Source organism: Natator depressus, chromosome 11 (assembly GCF_965152275.1).
Source record: "Natator depressus isolate rNatDep1 chromosome 11, rNatDep2.hap1, whole genome shotgun sequence".
NCBI lineage: Eukaryota > Metazoa > Chordata > Testudines > Cheloniidae > Natator > Natator depressus.
Window position 1 is genome coordinate 14785964 of NC_134244.1, and position 19482 is coordinate 14805445.

The 19482-nt window shown below is 43.0% G+C and overlaps 1 protein-coding gene across 4 annotated transcripts in view; it reads left to right on the plus strand.

Moving 5' to 3' along the window:
• The first annotated feature begins 3766 nt into the window (after nucleotides 1–3766).
• The window catches only part of CCDC93 (CCC complex scaffolding subunit CCDC93), a 104571-nt gene continuing 88855 nt past the window's right edge, over nucleotides 3767–19482 (plus strand). The window contains exons 1-5 of one of the 4 annotated variants that reach the window (XM_074967222.1): nucleotides 3767–3899; nucleotides 5548–5661; nucleotides 7901–7995; nucleotides 10667–10778; nucleotides 18042–18140. In XM_074967222.1, the coding sequence (XP_074823323.1) occupies nucleotides 3858–3899; nucleotides 5548–5661; nucleotides 7901–7995; nucleotides 10667–10778; nucleotides 18042–18140 (462 nt within the window). In that variant the 5' untranslated portion in view covers nucleotides 3767–3857. The remainder of the gene's footprint in view (nucleotides 3900–5547; nucleotides 5662–7900; nucleotides 7996–10666; nucleotides 10779–18041; nucleotides 18141–19482) is intronic. The other 3 variants (XM_074967224.1, XM_074967223.1, XM_074967225.1) reach the window with 3 other exon arrangements.

Here is a 19482-nt window from a genome sequence, read left to right on the forward strand (position 1 = left end):
TGCTTATATACAAATGCACAAAGCCTTGGAAACAAGCAGGGAGAACTGGAGGTCCTGGTGATGTCAAGGAATTATGACGTGATTGGAATAACAGAGACTTGGTGGGATAACTCACATGACTGGAGTACTGTCATGGATGGTTATAAACTGTTCAGGAAGGACAGGCAGGGCAGAAAAGGTGGTGGAGTAGCACTGTATGTAAGGGAGCAGTATGACTGCTCAGAGCTCCGGTACGAAACTGCAGAAAAACCTGAGTGTCTCTGGATTAAGTTTAGAAGTGTGAGCAACAAGAGTGATGTAGTGGTGGGAGTCTGCTATAGACCACCGGACCAGGGGGATGAGGTGGATGAGGCTTTCTTCCGGCAACTCGCAGAAGCTACTAGATCGCACGCCCTGGTTCTCATGGGTGACTTTAATTTTCCTGATATTTGCTGGGAGAGCAATACAGCGGTGCATAGACAATCCAGGAAGTTTTTGGAAAGCGTAGGGGACAATTTCCTGGTGCAAGTGCTAGACGAGCCAACTAGGGGGGGAGCTTTTCTTGACCTGCTGCTCACAAACAGGGAAGAATTAGTGGGGGAAGCAAAAGTGGACGGGAATCTGGGAGGCAGTGACCATGAGTTGGTTGAGTTCAGGATCCTGACGCAGGGAAGAAAGGTAAGCAGCAGGATACGGACCCTGGACTTCAGGAAAGCAGACTTCGACTCCCTTAGGGAGCGGATGGGTAGGATCCCCTGGGGGACTAACATGAAGGGGAAAGGAGTCCAGGAGAGCTGGCAGTATTTCAAGGAATCCCTGTTGAGGTTACAGGGACAAACTATCCCGATGAGTCGAAAGAATAGTAAATATGGCAGGCGACCAGCTTGGCTTAACGGTGAAATCCTAGCGGATCTTAAACATAAAAAAGAAGCTTACAAGAAGTGGAAGGTTGGACATATGACCAGGGAAGAGTATACAAATATTGCTCGGGCATGTAGGAATGAAATCAGGAGGGCCAAATCGCACCTGGAACTGCAGCTAGCAAGAGATGTCAAGAGTAACAAGAAGGGTTTCTTCAGGTATGTTGGCAACAAGAAGAAAGCCAAGGAAAGTGTGGGCCCCTTACTGAATGAGGGAGGCAACCTAGTGACAGAGGATGTGGAAAAAGCTAATGTGCTCAATGCTTTTTTTGCCTCTGTCTTCACTAACAAGGACAGCTCCCAGACTGCTGCGCTGGGCATCACAACATGGGGAGTAGATGGCCAGCCCTCTGTGGAGAAAGAGGTGGTTAGGGACTATTTAGAAAAGCTGGACGTGCACAAGTCCATGGGGCCGGACGAGTTGCATCCGAGAGTGCTAAAGGAATTGGCGGATGTGATTGCAGAGCCATTGGCCATTATCTTTGAAAACTCGTGGCGAACGGGGGAAGTCCCAGATGACTGGAAAAAGGCTAATGTAGTGCCAATCTTTAAAAAAGGGAAGAAGGAGGATCCTGGGAACTACAGGCCAGTCAGCCTCACCTCAGTCCCCGGAAAAATCATGGAGCAGGTCCTCAAGGAATCAATCCTGAAGCACTTACACGAGAGGAAAGTGATCAGGAACAGTCAGCATGGATTCACCAAGGGTAGGTCATGCCTGACTAATCTAATAGCCTTCTATGATGAGACTACTGATTCTGTGGATGAAGGGAAAGCAGTGGATGTATTGTTTCTTGACTTTAGCAAAGCTTTTGACATGGTCTCCCACAGTATTCTTGTCAGCAAGTTAAAGAAGTATGGGCTGGATGAATGCACTATAAGGTGGGTAGAAAGTTGGCTAGATTGTCGGGCTCAACGGGTAGTGATCAATGGCTCCATGTCTAGTTGGCAGCTGGTGTCAAGTGGAGTGCCCCAGGGGTCGGTCCTGGGGCCGGTTTTGTTCAATATCTTCATAAATGATCTGGAGGATGGTGTGGATTGCACCCTCAGCAAATTTGCGGATGATACTAAACTGGGAGGAGTGGTAGATACGCTGGAGGGCAGGGATAGGATACAGAGGGACCTAGACAAATTGGAGGATTGGGCCAAAAGAAACCTGATGCGGTTCAATAAGGATAAGTGCAGGGTCCTGCACTTAGGACGGAAGAATCCAATGCACAGCTACAGACTAGGGACCGAATGGCTAGGCAGCAGTTCTGCGGAAAAGGACCTAGGGGTTACAGTGGACGAGAAGCTGGATATGAGTCAGCAGTGTGCCCTTGTTGCCAAGAAGGCCAATGGCATTTTGGGATGTATAAGTAGGGGCATAGCGAGCAGATCGAGGGACGTGATCGTTCCCCTCTATTCGACATTGGTGAGGCCTCATCTGGAGTACTGTGTCCAGTTTTGGGCCCCACACTACAAGAAGGATGTGGATAAATTGGAGAGAGTCCAGCGAAGGGCAACAAAAATGATTAGGGGTCTGGAACACATGACTTATGAGGAGAGGCTGAGGGAACTGGGATTGTTTAGTCTGCAGAAGAGAAGAATGAGGGGGGATTTGATAGCTGCTTTCAACTACCTGAGAGGTGGTTCCAGAGAGGATGGTTCTAGACTATTCTCAGTGGTAGAAGAGGACAGGACAAGGAGTAATGGTCTCAAGTTGCAGTGGGGGAGGTTTAGGTTGGATATTAGGAAAAACTTTTTCACTAGGAGGGTGGTGAAACACTGGAATGCGTTACCTAGGGAGGTGGTAGAATCTCCTTCCTTAGAAGTTTTTAAGGTCAGGCTTGACAAAGCCTTGGCTGGGATGATTTGATTGGGGATTGGTCCTGCTTTGAGCAGGGGGTTGGACTAGATGACCTCCTGAGGTCCCTTCCAACCCTGATATTCTATGATTCTATGATTCTATGTGTATAGGTTTCAGAGTAACAGCCGTGTTAGTCTGTATTCGCAAAAAGAAAAGGAGTCCTTGTGGCACCTTAGAGACTAACAAATGTATTTGAGCATAAGCTTTCGTGAGCTACAGCTCACTTCTGTAGCTCACGAAAGCTTATGCTCAAATACATTTGTTAGTCTCTAAGGTGCCACAAGTCCTTCTTTTCTTTTTGCGGATACAGACTAACACGGCTGCTACTCTGAAACCTAGCAAGAGTTGGTGGCCGCAGTCTGAGGCCACCAAATAATTTGTCCTGAGAACCCCTGATCTAATAGGTGCAGTGGGTTTGCTAGCATGGCATGGCGCTTATATTTGGGTGGGGAGAAAATTGGGGGCATGCTTTTAAACTCCTACTGATAGTTTATTAACCAACAAGCCTACATCACTGGCAAACAATACCATTGCACAGCACTCTTAGGGGTTCGGGAAACTTTTGCAATAGAGAGAAAAAGTGGTGTTTACAAAAGATGCATTTGCAGGGCTTACGCAGATGCCCACAAATGCTTTTAAACAGCCTCGCAACCCCCAGTGAAACGCAGAGCGGACGGAAATCCCGGATTGCCTGGGGGCTAATGCACGAAAGGGGGCTGAGAAGAAATGCTCTGGCAGGGAGGCTGCCCTGGCTCTCCCTACAATGGACCCCCGGCCTGCTGCCGGCGTGCCCAGCGGGGCCCCTCAGCGCCCCCGGCCGAGGGCAGACCTGGAGGCAGCTACCAGCCACCCCAGTCCACGGCGCCCCACGTTCCAAGCGGTCACATGACCCGCCTGTCACTCTGCAGCGCCCGCCCCCTGTCGCAGCGAATGGCGCGGCCCGGACGTGCTTGCGCGCGCGGAGGGCGGGGGCGAACGCGCGGGGAGGTAGCGGAGACGGGCGCGCGCGGGGCCACACCCACACACACGCCCCCCCGTGGCCGTTGGTGGGCGGAGGGAGCGCGGGTGACAGCGGCAGCTGCGCGGCGCAGGCAGGCTGGACGGCGGGGGCGATGGGCGCCCCCAAGGGACTCGGGTACCAGGCTCCGCAGGAGGTACGGCCCCTCCTGCCCGTCCGGGGACCCCGAGCTGCCCCTTGCGTGGACTCCCTGCCCCAGCTCCCCGAGCCGCTCCCGTGGCCTCCCTGCAGCCGGGGTGCAACGAGACCCCCGGCCCAGCCCCCCGCCGTGCGCCCGGCTCCTGACGGGTCGACAGGCGCAGGGCTCCCATCCGGCGGCCTCCCGGCCTGGGAGCCCCCTCCCGCCGCTATGGGCCGGTCACCGCCTCCTGGGGCGGCTTCTGCCTCTCCCCTGCCCCGCCGCCTGCCAGGCCTAGCGGCTTCCCCGGCTGGGGTCTGACCCCGGCGTGGCCTGCCCGGCATCAGGCCCAGACCCTGGGGCGTTCGGGGCTGGGCCCCTGGGCTGTGTCTGCGGTGCGGGCTCCCTGGGGGACGGGGCTTGTCCAGGTCAGAGGAGCTAAGGCCCGAGGGTCGCGGTTGTCTCCCTGGCTGCAGCCCTGTGCTCATCTCAGCCGTGTTGTAGGCGTGAGTGTTGAGTCCCTTCCGGGGGTAAAAGCTCCCACATCGACGTAAAAGACGGGGAGACTTCAGATGGTAAAGCGGTTGGACCCTTACGTTTCTGCCAAACTTAAACAGCTAGAGAGCTTTGGTCTGGCGGATTGTCTTGCTTTATGAATACTGCACAGGCAGCAACTTCCCAGCCTTGCTTCCTTTTCCCTGCATTGACTCTCGGGGGTGACAGAGACAGGATGTTTCTCGCTGCCTGAGCATAAGGCTTGGAGCCAGGAACTTGTGAATTCTGTTCCTGGCTCCGCAACTGACCCTTCTCTAAGGGTTCGGAATGTCGTGGGAATTTTCCTTTCCCAGATTTCTTACCTGGAAAATGGGGGTAACAACACTTATTACTCAGGAGCGTTTTGTGAATTAATTAGTTAATGTTTGCACAGTGCTTTGGAAATAATAATAAAAAAGCTTCACATAAGCGCTCAATATTAATGCTGCCATTGTCCTGTTCTGGGCTGTTGAAAATGGTTGGTTTGGTTTAAAGGAAACAGCGGAATCCCACAACAATTTATCTCTTACCATCTTCATACAAAGTTTGTGAAAACATTACATTTCAGGTGTAGTATTGTATGAGCCCTACAGAGTTGACACACATCTGCAGAATCAAGGGTATGTTACCTGTGCTGTGGCCTTTGGTGCCCAGATTGTTTGGGTTTACTTTAAAAAACAGTTGGGACAGGGAGATCAGATGAAGAGCAGGAACTGACGTGGATTCAATTAGAATGCAACAGCTGAATTGTTTATTTAAAAAATGGAGAAGACACCACATTTAGAGAAGAGATGCAGATTGATTGAAATAAAAGGGCAAGAGCGACTGGGCAATAATACATAGGTTTTCTCAAACAGGACAAAACATTTCATGTTAAAGCCACCTAGAAACACATTAAGTACTTGCCTAATGTTTTTTCCATGTGTGCAATTGTTGTAATTACTATAAAGATGTTATCAGATTGCAAATGGAAGGGAAGTGTGTGAGATAAAATCTCTGTATTAACATACGTGTGGTCTATATTAAGGAAAAAATTGGGAAAATTTGTTTTGAGTCCTAAAGTTGGGTGGTTGGAGGAGGTGAGTGGATACAATATTTTAAAATTAGGGTTAATTTTTTGTTTGTTTGTTAGGTTGAAACCAGAGAAGATGAAGAACAAAACATCAAATTGACTGAAATTTTGGAGTTGCTGGTGGCAGCTGGGTATTTCAGGGCAAGAATCAAAGGGTTATCACCCTTTGACAAGGTGAGACTATAATCCAGGATTACTGATTAGACATAGTTTACTGTATTTACTAAACATGGTTTTCAAATTCAGCTTAATAGTTCCAGGTAGTAAGGAGAAGGGGAGATCAGCAGCATATAAAGTTATTTTTATTATTTATATAGTTCCACTAATGTAGTGAAGATATGAGCAAAACTTAGTCCCTGTCTCAGGGAACTAAGGCACCCAATTCTGCAGTTACTCATGAGTGGTCCTATTGATTTCAATGGAACTATTCGCATACATAAAGCTAAGCACGTACATAACTATTTGCAGAATCAGGGCCTACAGTTCTGAAGTGGGTGTGTGGGGAATTTAGCTCCATGTATCGCTCCTAGCTGGAACTAGAGTTCCATGGCTAAACAAACAAGGACCTAAATTTGTTTAATATGAAAACTTGTTTGCATTGTGGCATGATCATTGTAAAAGGCTCTAGTCATACTGAAAATGAGGAGTAATGGGGACAAGTTGAAAGAAGGTTAAGGAAGTTATTAGCTGTGGAGTTTCATGAACGAATGGAACAATTTACCTAGTGAATCTGTTTTTGGACTGTCACTGGAAATATTTTGGGAAGGGTTAGGTAATTCTGTGGAAAGCCAGTTATAGGGACCTTCATCCTCAAAGACAGGAAGTAAGTCAGGCTGTACAGAGTATATGCTTAAAGAGGTACCTTTGTTGGTTTAACATTTGACTTGATAAATCCCTGAACCTTGCTTTGAAAGTGCATCCCTTGTAGTTATGGCAGAGCCTTTGAAAATGGGCTCTTTCATTTCTTTCAATAGTTTGCTTGTACATAGGATAGTCGTGTTGTCCTATAAACCTTTGCTTGTTAAAACTACAAGCTATTATATTTATAGAGCCATAGGCAGTCATAGCACTGTACAAGCACAAATATAAGTATGCCTAAGGAAGACTATCTAAGGCCCTGATTCTGTAACTGAATCTGTGGAAATGAACACTTCAGTGGTACTCGCACACATCCAGTTGTGGGACTGGCACCTTGTATCCTGATCCTGCGGTGGGATTACTTACATACATAAGTGTTTGTAGTGAAACTCTATAGGCTGTTATGGTATAGAATATTTTATAGGACTTTTTGTTAATTGTTTAACAATATTGTTATAATAAAATACCTCCCCCTTCTACCGACTGTCACACTAGACAGTCAACTATGAGAAACAAACTAGACGCTAATATACAAGGATTATTTCATAACCATGCTGAGTGTGTATTATATTAGAGAGGTAGTGTGGTGTAGTGGAAAGGGTACTGGACTGAAAGTCAGGAAAACTGGGTTCTATTTAGATTCTGCCACTGACCTGCTGTGAGAGCTTGGGTAAGTCACTTCACCTCTGTGCCTGTTACCTCTTCTATTCTTTGTCTGTGTATTTAGGTTTTGCAAATTTGTATACGTGGTTAACGTTAAGCGAGTGAGTAGACCCTTTGAAATCAATAAAAGAAAAGGAGTATTTGTGGCACCTTAGAGACTAACAAATTTATTTGAGCATAAGCTTTCGTGAGCTACAGCTCACTTCATCGGATGCATTCAGTAGTGCCACAAATGCTCCTTTTCTTTTTGCGGATACAGACTAACATGGCTGCTGCTCTAAAACCTGTCATTTGAAATCAATGAGACTGCTCTGGTGTTTTGAATTGAGCATGTTCATAAATGTTTGAAGAGTTGGGGCCTAAGATAGAAACTTCTTCAGGTGAGGGGCTTTCTGTCACTGTTTATATAATGCCTAGCATATTGGGGGGGTTTTGTGTGCTACTTCTAATGCAAATAATAAAAGAATAACAGTGGAAAAACTTGGATTAGGTAAATGAGGACACATGTTCCAATTCTTGTTTGAGTTTTTACAGCTCATGATCTCTAAAACAGCCACTTCATCATTTTTTAAAAATCTTTATTCCATTCTTCATGGTTGACAGTGTACTTAGATTTTCATCTACTTGCATGTCAGAGAACTCAGTGTCTCAAGAAAACTAGGAAATAAACTTTAAAAAATAATCTGAAACCTCGCAAACGGTGATTCTGAATTTCTCTTCTCTTCACTATATTTTGATGAGATATTAGATGGCATTTGAATCGTGCTGTATTGGAGGTGGGGAAGGAGACTAAAAATGTGAAGCCATATTGGTTGGATTTAAATAATATTTGTTTGAAAATTTCCCCTTTTGAACGTAAAGTGAAAATAACCATATTTTTGTTCATTTTTAGGTAGTTGGTGGCATGACCTGGTGCATCACTACTTGCAGCTTTGACATTGATGTTGATCTATTGTTTCAGGAAAACTCTACAATTGGTCAGAAAATGTAAGTCGATACAGTGTGAACCATGGTTTGGCATCTCATATTGTAAAAAAAATTGATACAAATCACCATCCTGTTTATACATGTGAAACTTGTACAGGGGATCAGTTTTACTGAGAAATTTTCTGTTTTAGGAGACCACTTCCCAAAGACTCCCATGTATTTCGTATAATTCAGTTCTCTCTCTCTTGGAAGACGATGCATGCTAATTAGTTGTGTTTGCTGAAAACAAGTTTCATTGTAAATCGCCTTTGGTCCTCTTTTGTGGTCTCAAACTCAGAATTGCAAGCATCAGCCAATAAAATCTACAGCATGACATTGTGGTCTAAGCCCTTGTGAAAGGGAAGTCACTCACAAGTACCCCAACTGTGGAGGAAGGGAGGATGGAGCCCAAAGTGGCTTCTTCCTGCTGTTGCCACCTTGTATAGACAGCATCTGATTGCCAGCCAGCCAGTCCTTGCATTGTAGAAGGTTGCAAAATTAGTCAATGGCAGCTCTCCTTAGAAGGGCAATGTGACATTTTTAAAGTTCAGTATGTTTCTTGATAAACGTGGGGTATTGTAGGTCACAATTAAAATTCGCAGGAAGTAACTAAGGAAGGACAGTGCCAGGCAAGTTGCATTAAAAGCCCATTTTTCCACTGCAGATAAGTGGAATATAGTTTCAGCTACTATGTCTGCCTTTGTGTTCCCCTGTTGATTTTAAGTGATGTTTACAATCATGTTACTTTTAAAAAACATGTTCTTTTTCTTCCCTGTTGCTTTGAGAGACATCCACATCACCAGGGGAAATGAGCTATACACAAAGTACTCTTAAATACACAAAAGAAACAGAAAATATAGATGAATATATTTTTCCTCTTGTCTCTTATAAAAATCTTAGGTGTTCATTTTAACCCTAGCAGGACAAAAAAATTCAGTTGTGTCTTCAAAAGAAAAAGTCATCCTTGATACTGTTGTTGTAATGAAAACATTTTAGTTGATTTTTTTTTTTTAATTAATTCAGAGAAGTTTGAATTTAAACATCCCCCTGGAGTACTTGGAACTCAAAAAATAAAGCACTGTGCTAGTCTACAGGAATCAAAGTGAAACTTTATAGTCTATTTTAGTTGTTCTAGCTGAAGAAAATGCAAAAAGTAAACAGTGAGAAAATAGCAGAAATTGTTATAAGAGTACTATTTGGATGTTTAATAATCTAAGGTGTTAGTAGTATGTATAAGGATATTTGTTTTTTAAAATATATTCATTTTTTTAAACTGTTAGTGTGTCTCGACGTTTCCATGCAGCTCTCAGAGTGATGATAATAGGGATTAATTAGCAAGTATTCTGTTGAAGTTGTTCAGTGCACATTTTGCCAGCTCTTATTAGGCAATGTTCTAATAATAAAAATCTTGGGTCAGCTATTATAAATGTTATCGAAATAAGTACAGAAGCATAAATTAACGTCAGTTATATTTGTTACATGATTTCTTGTCACTCTGTTGACAAAAATACTTTAAATGGATTGCATGTACTCTTGGTTATACATAGAACACTATTGCATCTCATTAATACATTGACAGTGGAAATTACATCACATGGTGAGCCATCTATAAGAGGAATTACAAAATTCTCATTCAACTATTTCTCTTCTAATCAATGTTGGCTCTTCAGGCACTATCCCCAGTTTCTGGATCTTTTCTCTTCTCCATCCCACTCTCTCCCATCCCTCTGGGCAATTTTCCTTCAAAACATCAGCAGCTCTTTAGGATGATAGTCTCTGCCACTGATGTCAGTGTCTGGACACTCATTTTTTTTCCTTTGGGGGAAAATATATCACATCAGTGACTCTTTTAAGTTGTTGTCTGTAAAGATTGACTTCCTGAGCATGAGCACCAATTCATTGTATGTCACCTTAATTCTTTTTGGTCAGGAAAGTACGCTTTATTCTGAAATCCGTGACAAAACTCCTGTTAATTCAGTGGGTGCAAGATTGAACCCCAATAGAGTTATCCCCCTGTTAAGCTACCTTTCACTTTAACAGCACTTTTATGAGCTTCAGAAGGACATAGTTTCTCAGCAAACTGGATTATATATACTCCAGCTGATTAGACTTTGTACATGTAAGCAGCATTCTTGGTAGATATTTCACTTTCACAATATTCTAGCTATTTCACTTTTTTGTAGGAGATGGCTCTTAATTAGTAACAGCAGAGATCCACTCAGACAGTTTTAAGTTCCAGATTTTTCATCCTGAAGTTGAACTTTCTTTGATAAAATATATAATTATGTTTTAAAGTTACTCTCTGGCTTTGAGCAGTTAAATGTACGTGCATCGTAACGGAAGCATATGTATAAAATAGATATCCCTCACAATCATATGTGCACTGCATCTGATCAGCCTAAGATATTATAAAATTGATGTTGAGTAATGGAAATTAAGAAACAAGCAATTGTCTTATTAATTTAAAAAAATACGACTTCACAGCTGTGCTCATAAAAAAAGTGTTGTGTTTTTTCCAGATTGTGTTATCCAGTTTCAGCCAATAGAGGGCACATTCAAACTACTACGTAATTTGGAAATTAGTATCCTAGGACCAACATGGCTACAACAACATTGCATATTTTGGAAATGTCATTCTTTAAAATTTAAACAATTTAATTGTATACACTTTGATATTTTTCTTTTAAAATAGTGCCTTAACAGAGAAAATTGTGTCTGTCTTGCCAAAAATGAAGTGCCCCCATCGTTTGGAGCCACATCAGATCCAGGGACTGGATTTCATTCACATATTCCCTGTTGTACAGGTAATAGCTTTGCTGTGCATCACATTTATTTATGTATGTATTTATTTAACAGAGCAAAAGCCTTAAAACTTACATAGGAATGTTAATACCTGTGTGACTGCTGAACTTTATACCTTCTGCAAGTTTGTTCTGCTTTGGAATGAAATATAAGGTTAAAAACTTTTTTTTAAGCGTAAATATTTTAAAAGACCTGGATGTCTTTATATAAAATGGAATTGTAAAGCACTGTCTGACTGACATGAAGAACAAAATTGTCTGGATTACCTACATCATTGAGCTGGATTCTGCATGCAATAGAGTCTGCCAGTTAGAAGAAATCTTGCTTTAGGATCTGCTAGTGTGTGTTTGGTTTTTTTTTTTTTGAGCCCATGTAGGGTCCTGGTGAAGTCAGATATTCCTTGCAAAGTGTAATAAATATATGGAATAAATTATGAGGAAAGTGGCTTAAAACAGAGGGCATAAATGAGATTAAAAGACACTCAGGGTTTTTTTTTTGTTGTTTGTTTTTTTTAAAGTGGTGGGGATCAGAGGGGTGTAAAGAGAAAAAAAAAAAGGAAAGAATTAAAAATGGGGGGCGGGAAGAGTCAGCCTGCTTCTGCTCAGAAATTCTTTAAAGATGAACAGCAAAGGGAAAATAAGAAACTCGCATCAGCAACAGTGATGCCTCCCTTCATCAGCAGAGGAATTCAGATAATACAACAGGCTTTTAGTGGAATAATTTAGCGCAAAGGGTTTAGTCCAACGCCCGCTGTACTACATGGAAAGGCTACTGTGGACTTTGATGGGCATTGGGTCAGGTCCTAACTGTTATTGATGTTGGGGAGTATGGGAATTCAGGACCTGTTGTGATTTTTGCCTCTGGTTTTCCCAGACTCCAGTCTCACCGCACAAGATTTTATTTCCACCACCAACCACTTTAAAACAATATTTGCACAGACAATTGGCTAAGCTTGTCTCCATGAGAAAACAAAAACTGTCCTCCTAAAGTGAACAGAGCAACAACCCTTTTTTTTTTTAAGTTCTATAAATGTATGTACAATAGCTCTGTATTTAACTTTGATACCTGCATTTCCAAAATGCTGAGCTGGGATGTAACCACTGGAAGGAATGAGTTCACAATGGAAAAACTAACCATTCCTAAGCAGTGGGAAAGTCACCACTTATATTTCCTTGAGAAGACAGTGTATTTCAGAATTATGTGGCTACCAGGTGGTGGTCCTGATCAGTGTTTGGCCAAGTTTAAGAAAGCTTTCTTAATAAGAAAATGGTTTATTTTTGTTTTGTGTTTTTTAACATCACTTGCCGATTTTCAAGCTGGTGCATAGTCCGAAGGGTCCCTTATGGACTTCTTGCTGCTCTGAACATCTATGTCTGTCAATCGCACACGGCCAGGATGCTGTACCCTTTTATCTCACGTGGGAATCTAGCTGTGCTGGTTTGTGACTTTATCATCAGTGGGCTACTGATGAGGTCACATGACAACTACAGTTTCGGCGTGGCCTTCCACTTTGGTTAGACAAACTGTGAAGAGCACATGATGTAGGCACTGTACATGTGATGGTGACTCCCTACCCAATTCTCCCAATCAAATTCAAGATCCTGATTCTTATCTCTGAACCCCTGAATATAGTCAGTCCCTAGCTATTTCAGAGGCATGATTTGAGGACTTCAGTAGCTCAGACATAGGTTAGGGGTTTGTTACAGGAGTGGGTGGGTGAGATTCTGTGGCCTGTGTTGTGCAAGAGATCAGACTAGATCAGAGATGGGAAAACTACGGCCCACAGGACCGTCCTGCCCGGCCCTTGAGCTCTTGGCCCAGGAGGCTAGCCCCCGGCCCCTCCCCTGCTGTTCCCCCTCCCCCACAGCCTCAGCTCACTGCTCCGCTGGCCCAGTGCTCTGGGCGGTGGGGCTGTGAGCTTCTGGGGCAGTGCAGCTGCAGAGCCCGGCCTGACCAGGTACTCTGTGCTGCGTGGCTCGGTTGCTTGTCCTGGTGCAGCCGCGCCGCCAGCCACTGGCGCTCCAGGCAGCGCGGTAAGGAGGCAGGGAGCAGGAGGGTTGGATAAAGGGCAGGGGAGTTCGGGGTGGTGGTCAGGGGGCAGGGAAGTCAGGGGGCAGGGAACATGGTGGTTGAATGGGGGCAGGAGTTCTGGGGGGGCAGTCAGGAAGGAAGGGGGGGTTGGATGGGGCAACGGGGGGCAGTCAGGGGCAGGGAGTCCAGGGGTGGTCAAGGAGAAGGGGTGGTTGGATGGGGCAGGGGTCCCGGGGGGCAGTCAGGAAGGAGAGGGGGCAGTTAGGGGTGGGGGGGCCTGGAGGTGGTCAGGGGACAGAGTGGGGGGTGGATGGGGCAGGAGTCCCTGGGGGGCCATCAGGGAACAGGGGGTTGGATGGGGCAGGGGTCCTGGGAGGGCTGTCAGGGGGCGAGAAGCGGGGGGAGTTGGATGGGGGTGGGGGCCGGGCCATGCCTGGCTGTTTGGGGAGGCACAGCCTCCCCTAACAGGCCCTCCATACAATTTCAGAAACCTGATGCGGCTCAGGCCAAAAAGTTTTCCTGCCCCTGGACTAGATGATCATAATGGTCCCTTCTGACCTTAAAGTCTAAGTCTTCACCTCACTGTGTTGTGACAACTATGATAGATGGGAATACAACACGTGACAGTCTCAAGGGCTCATTGGCAGGGAATTCTGTAGCTCAAGTCCTACGAATGGAGATCAGAATGAGTCTGAGTTGTTTAGGGTTCAGTGTTTTTCTTGAAGTCTCCCATTGAAAGGGATTGAAGCAAGAGCCTGACAAGCAGAAATGATGCGTTCTTTGGAATAAGCGCATCTATATGTGCTTAGATGTTACTGTGATGAGTGTATTAGAAATGCATAGACAAGGAAAAATAGATCTTGTTCTGGAAGGAGTGATTAGGATTGAAATATTTCAACTCCCCCACCAGTACTTGGCCAAATTGGTACCAACACCCCACTCATAGACCCATGGTTGTAGTATCACACCCAATACTGTTGTCCATACAGTTTTGCATTCCTTTGTTAACCCTCTGCTTTCAGTTGTTTGACAACACGATTGCATCACCTTAAACTTGATCTGTTGTTCAGGCTGTCAGCTGAACCCAATGATTATCCTTTAAAGTGTTAAAATCTATTTCACTGATTTGTGTGCGTATTTAAATGTCAAAAATAGATTTTGTTGGTTCTGTGTTTCTCTGGCATGTCGTCCTTAATGAGCAGCTGTTGGGGTGAGGGTACATATTTTCAGCTGAGCCCTGGAAAATGGAAGATTTGTGGTGGAAAACCTAAGAAGTGCAAAAAGCCCAACAGTAGCAGCATCCACATGGTGCAGAGGTGGTGGTTGAGCCTGTAGTGATCAGTTCTGGCAATTGGAGATTTGGGGTTACGTACCTGACCATCTTGGCTAATAGCCATTAATGAATCTATCCTCAATGAATTTATCTAATTCTTTTTGACCCCAATTATACTTTTGGCCTTCACAACATCCCCTGGCAACAAGTTCCACGGGTTGAATGTGCGTTGTATGAAGAAGTACTTCCTTCTGTTATAAACCTGCTATCTGTTAATTTCATTGGGTGTTCATGTGTTATATGAAGGGGTAAATAACACTTCCCTATTCACTTTCTCCTCACCATTCATGATTTTGTAGGCCTCTATCGTATACCCCCTTAGTTGTCTCTTTTATAAACTGAACAGACCCTGTCTTTTTAATCTCTCCTAATATGGAAGCTGTTCCATACCCCTAATCATTTTTGTTGCCCTGTACTTTTTCCAATTCTAATATATATTTTTTTTTAGACCGCTGACCAGAATTGCACACAGTATTCAAGGTATGAATGTACCGTGGATTTATACAGTGGCATTCTGATATTTTCTGTCTTATCTATCACTTTTCTAATGGTTCCTAAGATCTCTTTCTTGAATGGTAATAGCTAAAATAGACGTCATCATTTTGTATGTGTAGTTGAGATTATTTTTTCCAATGTGCATTACTTTGCACCCATCTGCCATTTTGTTGCCCAGTCATCCAGTTTTGTCAGATTCCTTTGCAACTCTTTGCAGTCAGCTTTGGACTTAACTAGCTAGAGAATTTTGTATCATCTGCAAACTTTCCCACCTCACTGTTTATCTCCTTTTCCAGATCATTTATGAATATGTTGAACAGCACAGGTCCCAGTACAGATCCTTGGAGGACTCCGCTATTTACCTCTCTCCATTGAGAGAAGTGACCATTTATTTCTGCCCTTTGTTTCCTATCTTTTAGCCAGTTTCTGATCCATGAGAGGATGTTCCTTCTTACTGCTGTGCTGACTTTTCCCCAACATATCTTGTCTGATACTTCTGTTCTTTCTATAGTTCCAATCAATTTGCCTGGTAGTGAAATCACACTTACTAGCCTCTAATTGCCAGGTATGCCTCTAGGGCCTTCTTAAAAATCAGCATTACATTAGCTACCCTCCAGGCATCTGGTACAGAGGCTAATTTAAGCAATAGATTACATACCACAGTTATCAGAGTAACAGCCCTGTTAGTCTGTATTCGCAAAAAGAGAAGGAGTACTTGTGGCACCTTAGAAACTAACCAATTTATTTGAGCATAAGCTTTCATGAGCTACAGCTCACTTCATCGGATGCATACTGTGGAAAGTGTAGAAGATCTTTTATACACACAAAGCATGAAAAAATACCTCCTCCCACGCCACTCTCCTGCTGGCAATAGCTTATCTAAAGTGATCACTCTCCTTACAATGTGTATGATAATCAAGTTGGGCCATTTCCAGCACAAATCCAGGTTTTCTTCTACACTTTCCACAGTATGCATCCGATGAAGTGAGCTGTAGCTCACGAAAGCTTATGCTCAAATAAATTGGTTAGTCTCTAAGGTGCCACAAGTACTCCTTTTCTTTATACCACAGTTAATTTACATATGTTTGGGTAATACATCTGTTTGTGAGAGCCAGGTCAGTCTTTTAGTACAATTTCCTTTCTTAATGATGGAATTACTGTTGCACCATCAACACAAGCAAGAGAGTAGTTTTTCATTCCATCTTTGGTCTAATCATAAAGCACTATGAGACTTTGGTCAACACAGCGTAGAACTTCCTGTAGGATCAGAGCCTTATATACTAAGGAATTACCAACGTTACTCATGTCACTGAATGCTCTACTGGAAGGTACTTGGACACCAAGCTGAAGAGGTTGGTATAAGAACCTATAGAGAATGTTATTTTTTTGGACACATGGCTTAGATGACCAAGAAATAGGTTGAGCAGGGTAATTCATTATTATTTTCATAGTATTAGATTCTTAAATCTCATTGAATATTATATGAAAGGTGGGTTAGTGTACAAAGATGTCCTTATGATGTTCCATCAAGTATTGGCATCATTTCTAAATCTAAGACACTGTGTAGATGTCATGCTGTCTGGACTGGCTCACGACCATGGCTGCCTTAGGGTAGACTGTCAAAAGCAGGACAGATGCCCCAAACTGGTAGTATGTTCTATAATTATATTTCACCAATCCAGTAACAAATGTGAACTCCTGAAGTATAATCATCTTATAATGGAGTCACAGACGGTCCCTTTAGACACTGCAGTCTATCTTGCCACCCAGGTAAGCTGTATTATGTGATAAATGGTCACTTAAACTAAAAATCACAAATATTCCAGGTTACACCCAGTCCCAAGATCTCACACCAAAGACAATGCTGGTAGCCAATTCTATAGTAAACTAACTAAGTGTATTAGGTAGGAAAAATAAATGAGTTATTGAGAGGTTAAAGCAGGTAAAATATATGTACAGGTAAGTCAGTCTGTAATTCCAAAGACATAGTAATCTCCCAGTTTCCCAAAAGTCTAGTTATAATCCCTGCATTCTAGGCATTTGGGGGGAAGCGTATAGAGAATGTGTTTCAGGAACTGTTTTGTATAAAAAGCTAAAACATTCTAGTCACTAGCTTGATGTTTTGTGGTTAAACTGTCCCACATAGGTTTCTTAGGTTTTATTTTATATTTTGCTTTTTGGACTGAGATTGAGTGAAATCTAAATATTTGGATTAAAAAATAAATCAATCCAGCCAAAATTCCAATGAATATTTCTAGTAATTGTGTTGACTTCCTTGGCTCTTTCTAAATCAACTTTGACAATTGGCTTTTCATCTTGGGTGGGAGAGGCAATGGGATTTTGAACTCAGCATTTTTTCAGTAATTATCACTGATTTGGAAAATCCATGAGAATCAATGTACAGTGAGAATTAAAGTTCTTAGTGAAATAGCAGACATGAATATATGGGACAAACCATATGTGACTATATCTAGTTGTGCAATGCATTGTTATACAAACAGTGTTGCTCAAAAATGTGCTAGGTGTCTCAGAAAACCTAGAAAGACGGTCATTGCCTAAAGGAATTTACAAACTAAGGCTCTGGTTCTGCATTGTGATTTACTCTGGGGGACTGCTGCACCTACACAAAGACCTGTTAAAGTCAATGACGCATGTGGTTCATAGTGTAGGATCAGGGCAGTCACTCTGTCCCCACTCGTTCAGTCATGCTTGTCTGTAGGAAGTCCACGTGACTGCTGTTAGCAAATGTCTCCAATAGCCAGAAATGGGACACTGGATGGCGAAGACTCTGTGTTACTACAGAGAATTCTTCCCCAGGTGAATCTTGTCCACATGCTCAGGGTTTATCTGATCACCATATTTGGGGTTGGGAAGGAATTTTCTCCCAGATCAGGTTTGCAGAGACGGGAGGGTGGGAGCGTTCCGCCTTCCTCTGTAGTGTGGGGCATAGGTCACTTGCTGGTTTGAGCTAGAGTAAATGGTCAATTTTCTGTAGCTTTAAGTCTTTTAAATCAAGATTTGAGGACTTCAGTGACTCAGAGGTTGTGGGCCTCTTACAGGAGTGGGTGACTCAGGTTCTGTGGTCTGCGATGTGCAGGAGGTCAGACTAGATGAACATGATGGTCTCTTCTAGCCTTAAAGTCTGTGGGGTGTGAGAAGGCCTGGGTTACAGATACAGTATGTATGTTACTTAGTTTATGACCTCTCTTGTTGGTTCTGTTGAGTTTTTAATGTGTACAAAAATAGGGAAGATGAAGATAATAAAATGGCTAATGTTATTGAGCTGTTTATGGAGTAAATCACTGAGGTGTCACATGTCCACAAAAACTTTGAGTTTTGAAATATTTGTTTCACAAACAAAAATACTTACTATTATTCAACTTATTTCTATCAATTTTTTCTTTAGTGGCTGGTGAAACGTGCAATAGAAACTAGAGAAGAAATGGGAGATTATATTCGCTCCTATTCCATATCCCAGTTTCAGAAAACTCGTAGTCTACCAGAGGTAAGACTTAGCTAAATCTTTTTGTTTTCTCTTAAAATATGTACATACGTGGAGCTTTCTCCTCAGCTGCTGTAAATCTGTGTAACTGCATTGAAGTTGATAAAACTGTGCTGATTTACCTTAGCTAAGGATCTGGCCATGATTTTTAGTCTATAACTGGATGGGTCTAACTATGAGGATTACTGTTGGAAAAGCAAGTAAACACCAGAATCCAAATTGAAGGTCCATCTGTGTATATCGGGGGAGATGAATCCTTGTTGACCCCAAATGGTTCATAAGTATGATTTTATCAGCCTTCGCCTAGAGCCACCTTTACCTCTGTTTCAACCCGGAAAGTGACAATATCAGATTGTTATGGTCGCAACAGCTCTGGGCAAAATATCTCTGATAATTCTGGTCATATTAGCCTGGAGGTTGAGATATGTAATATGTCCTTTTCTGAACAAATCCATTGAGACTAGTTCTCTGTAGGTACATTAGTTATCTTCACAAAGGCTCATAGAAATGAAATACTAAGGCGTTTACTGTTGTGTAGCAGACTATTTTTGCTTAAACTGTGGAGCAGAATTCTAGTGTGATGGGCTGATTTGCTGTGCAATCCCTTTTTATTTCTCTGAGGTTGTGAAACTACATCTCTGAATATGTAACTGAAAACTTTATATCCTCTTGCCCATGTTCCCCCACTTTTCAGCAGAACTTGTTATGCAATTGTAGTATTCAATTGCATTGTCTTTGAAGAAGTATGAGTTTACAAACATCAAGATACATCTTTCACCTGCTCATTTTAATTGGTTGTCTGAGGTTAGTGTTTTGTTGTCTTTCCATAGACCATTTGTGCTAGGAATATTATGGACATTTAGAGTTAGACCTCCTTTTCCATTCTGGGGAGATGCAGTTGCTATATCAGGTTTGGTTTGGTTAACCAGTGAGACTGCTGATGCAGACTTGCATATGTCTGAAATTTTCAAAGGCCACTAAGGGAGTTAGGTGCACAAATCCCACTGATGTTCATTCAGAGTTGAACTCCTAAACCCCATAGCTTCCTTTGATAATGCTGGATGAGTGGTAACAAAAGAGACATTAAAAATCTCAAATGTCTAAACTACAATGATAGATTCACTTCCTAAAATAGCTGTGTTTTGAATACAGAATTGTGAGAGGAAGGATGGTCCAGTGGCTAGGATGATAGGCTGCAACTGGGGATACCTGGTTTCAATTCCCTGCTCTGTTACAGATACAGACTTCCGATGTGACATTAGGCAAGTCACTGAGCCTCTCTCTGCCTCAATATCCTCATTAAAATGGAAATAATAAAGCTGACAACCCTCCTTCCCAAACTGAA